The following is a 3694-nucleotide window of genomic DNA, read 5'->3' on the forward strand; positions in this document are numbered from 1 at the left end:
GTACTTTATTTTATTGACCCAGAAAGGATGAAAACTGAAGTTGACCATGGTAGAACTCAGAATGTAAAGCGGGAAGAAATGTTACTAAGCAAATTTCTCAATGCAATAATGATTCTGCCAGCGCTCCTTTTTTTTGAAAAAATATATAAAATTTTGTTACGAGAACATTTTTCTAGTGGCTGGTTTATGGAAAAGAAATCACCACTAGAACGTCTTGACCAGCCAGTGTGTAGGAAGGCAGTGGAAGGAGTTCAGGGAATCGTAACCTCTTGGTAAAGGGAAGATTTCTCTTTCCACATAAATGACAGAAGCAAATGTAAGAATTGTGATGCTACATGTTGGGAGACATGAATTACCTGTGTATGAGAGATTGACAACAGGATCAGTCCTCAGCTCCCTCTTATTCATCATAGTCCTCCAGACAATAACAGAGGAATTCAGGACGGGCTGCCCCTGGGAGCTCCTGTATGCTGATGACCTTGCCCTAATAGCTATATCACTATCAGAACTAGAGAAGTTTCAGGTGTGGAAGCAAGGTCTAGAATTGAAGAGCCTTTGAGTCAATCTAGCAAAAATCAAGTCTTGGTAAGTTGGAAGACAGACAAATCACAAGTCCTTTCAGGTAGATGGCCCTGCTTGGTCTGCAGAAAAGGCATAGGTAGAAACTCCATAAGATGTACCCAGTGTAAGCTATGGACATGCAGCAATATCAAAGGAAGGTTAACTGGGAAGATAGGTTTTTGCACGTGGCAGATGCACAGGGGCAATAAACACTGAAGGTGTTTATTGATTCCATCACATGCCAGGGGGAAAAACTAGAAGTAGTTGATAGTTTCCGTTACCTAGGTGACCAAGGCAGTAGTGGGGTGGATGCTCTGAGAGTGTAGTTGCAAGAATAAGAAAAAGCCTGGGCAAAGTTCAGAGAGCTCCTACCTTTGCTGGTAACAAGGGGCTTCTTGCTCAGAGTGAAAGGTAGACTGTAAGATGCACGTGTGCGAACAACCATGCTACATGGCAGTGAAATATGGGCTGTGACTGCTGAGAAAGAAATAAAGCTAGTATGCCCTGTTGGATGTGTAATGTCAGTGTACATACATGAGAGAGTGTAAGCGCCCTGAGAGAAAAGTTGGGCATAAGAAGCATCAGATGTGGTGTGCAAGAAAGACGACTGCGCTGGTATGGTCATGTGTTGTGTATGGGTGAGGACAGCTGTGTTAAGTGTCACACCCTAACAGTGGAGGGAATCTGTGGAAGAGGTAGACCCAGGAAGACATGGTGTGAGGTGGTGAAGAACCACCTTCAAACGTTGGGTCTCACAGAGGCAATGAAAAGCAACCAAGACCTTTGGATATATGCTATGCTTGAGAAAACCCGGCAAGCCAGGTGAGATCGTAGCCGTAGCTGATGCCAGTGTTGCATATGAAAGTATCCTTCACTTGTCAGGCAAATATGCTGAGCTCGAGAAGACCTGTTGAGTCAAGTGAAATCATAGCCGTGGCTGATGTCAGTTCTGCCTGACTGGCACCCGTGCCAGTAGCATGTAAAAAGCACCACTTGAGCGTGGCTGATGCTAGTGCCACCTGGCTGACACATAAAAAGTACCATTCAAGCATGGTCAATATCAGTGCCGCCTGCTCCCAAGCAGGTGGCATATAAAAAGCACCATTCGATGGTGGTCGATGCCAGTGTTGCCGACTGGCCCCTGTGCTGGAGGCACGTAAAAAGTACCCACTACACTCTCAGAGTGGTTGGCATTAGGAAGGGCATCCAGCTGTAGAAACCTTGCCAGATCAGATTGGAGCCTGGTGCAGCCTCCTGGCTTGCCAGTCCTCAGTTAAACTGTCCAACCCATGCTAGCATGGAAAGCGGATGTTAAACAATGATGATGATGAATATAAACACTTCACTTCTACAAGACTTTCTCAGCTTGTGCTTTGCCTTTCATGTAGGTTAACATTACATAAACAATGGATCATAGTTACATCACTGCTGTCAATCTTTCACACAGAGATAGTTCATGTCTCCCAACATGTAGCATCACAATTCTTACATTTGCTTCTGTCATTCATGTGGAAAGAGAAATCCTCCCTTTACCAAGAGGTTACAATTTCCTGAACTCCTTCCACCTCTTTCCTACTCTCTGGCTGGTCGAGAGGCTCTGGTGGTGGTTTCTTTTCCATAAACCAGCCAAAGAGCCACTAGAAAAATGTCCACGTAACAAAATTTTATACATTCTTAAAAAGTAGGAACAATATTAATGCAACGAATTAAGGTGGCAAGTTGGCAGAATCGTAAGCATGCCAGACAAAATACTTAGAGGCATTTTGTCAGTTTTTATATTCTGAGTTCAAATTCCTTCGGGGCCGACTTTGCCTTTCATCCTTTCGGGATCGATAACATAAGTACCAGTTGATGTAACTGACTCAGTTCCTCTACCGAATTTTCAGGCTTTGCACCAAAATGTGAAACCAATGTTATTGCAGTGAATTAAAATCATGTGAATGGAGTTGGAGTTACTGGTGCAGTAAAGAGGAGGGCCATAAATTCCATTACTGAAGCTGTGACTTGATCAACTGCAGGGAGATTAACTGGGTGAAGGGTCTGATGTTAAAAGACTCGAAACCCTCCATGAGACCCCACAAACGTCACTGATGATGCATCCCAGAGTATCCATCAGATGTATTTCAGATCTAAGAAATATATAATTTTAAATTACGGAGATGTACTTGCATAGCAAGTGACCTGATCTGAGATCGTGTGCTGGAACGAAAACAATTGCAGCGTGGAAGGTGTTTATAAGCCATTTAAAATAACACACAAAAGCCGTCAGATTCACTTCAACATTTAAATTTAATTTGTCAAAATATTTTCGTCACTTTGAGACTGCGACCTGTTCACTGACAAAATTGTGCTGCATCTTTTGTCAGTGAACAAAATTAAATTTAAATGTTGAAGTGAATCTGACGGCTTTTGTGTGTTATTTTAAATGGCTTATAAACACCTTCCACGCTGCAATTGTTTATAATTTTAAATTTGTGTGTAAAATTGGAACAATTAAAATTTAATTGGAAATTTACTAACTTGTGAATTTTTGTTCTTTGGCCTTCCTGGTCCACTACAATGAGTAGCTTTTCCATTGCTGTCTTTGAATTTTTTGTTTGGTTTATCTTCAGCTCCACTGCCACCTTTCCCTCGTTTTACGACTGGCACATCAGAAGCCTGGAGAAAACAAAAAAATGAAGCAAAAAAAAAAAAGAAAAGAAAAAAAGACACTCCTAAATACACATATATATTCTTGTATATATATTTAAACATCAAAAAGGTCTAGAATTTGGTCTAAAAGGAAGAATATCAAGTAATAAATGCTAAATTTTCCAATGAGGAAGAAGCAGACATTATATCTGAAATACACCAAGTTATTCTTTTACTGGTTTCAGACTTTGGACTGCAGCCAAGCTGGGGTACCAACCTTCATGGGTTTTGGTCAAACAACCCCAGTATTTATTTCAGTCTGTACTGATTTTATCAATGTCTATTTTTCGAAAGGCTAAGTTAAGTTTTTATGTAAAGAGACACAACTTGATACCTGGTAAACATTGACAACATTGACAAGGAAACCACATACATACATACATATATATGTATATATATATATATATATATGTGTGTGTGTGTGTATATATATATATATATA

The 3694-nt window shown here is 40.7% G+C and overlaps 1 protein-coding gene across 2 annotated transcripts in view; it reads right to left on the minus strand.

Moving 5' to 3' along the window:
* LOC106868587 (transcriptional adapter 3) overlaps positions 1-3694 on the minus strand; it is a 43479-nt gene that overhangs the window by 14413 nt on the left and 25372 nt on the right. For both annotated transcript variants that reach the window (XM_052968163.1, XM_014913929.2), the window contains one exon: positions 3082-3219. In XM_052968163.1, the coding sequence (XP_052824123.1) occupies positions 3082-3219 (138 nt within the window). The remainder of the gene's footprint in view (positions 1-3081; positions 3220-3694) is intronic.

Source organism: Octopus bimaculoides, chromosome 5, assembly GCF_001194135.2.
Source record: "Octopus bimaculoides isolate UCB-OBI-ISO-001 chromosome 5, ASM119413v2, whole genome shotgun sequence".
Taxonomy (NCBI): domain Eukaryota; kingdom Metazoa; phylum Mollusca; class Cephalopoda; order Octopoda; family Octopodidae; genus Octopus; species Octopus bimaculoides.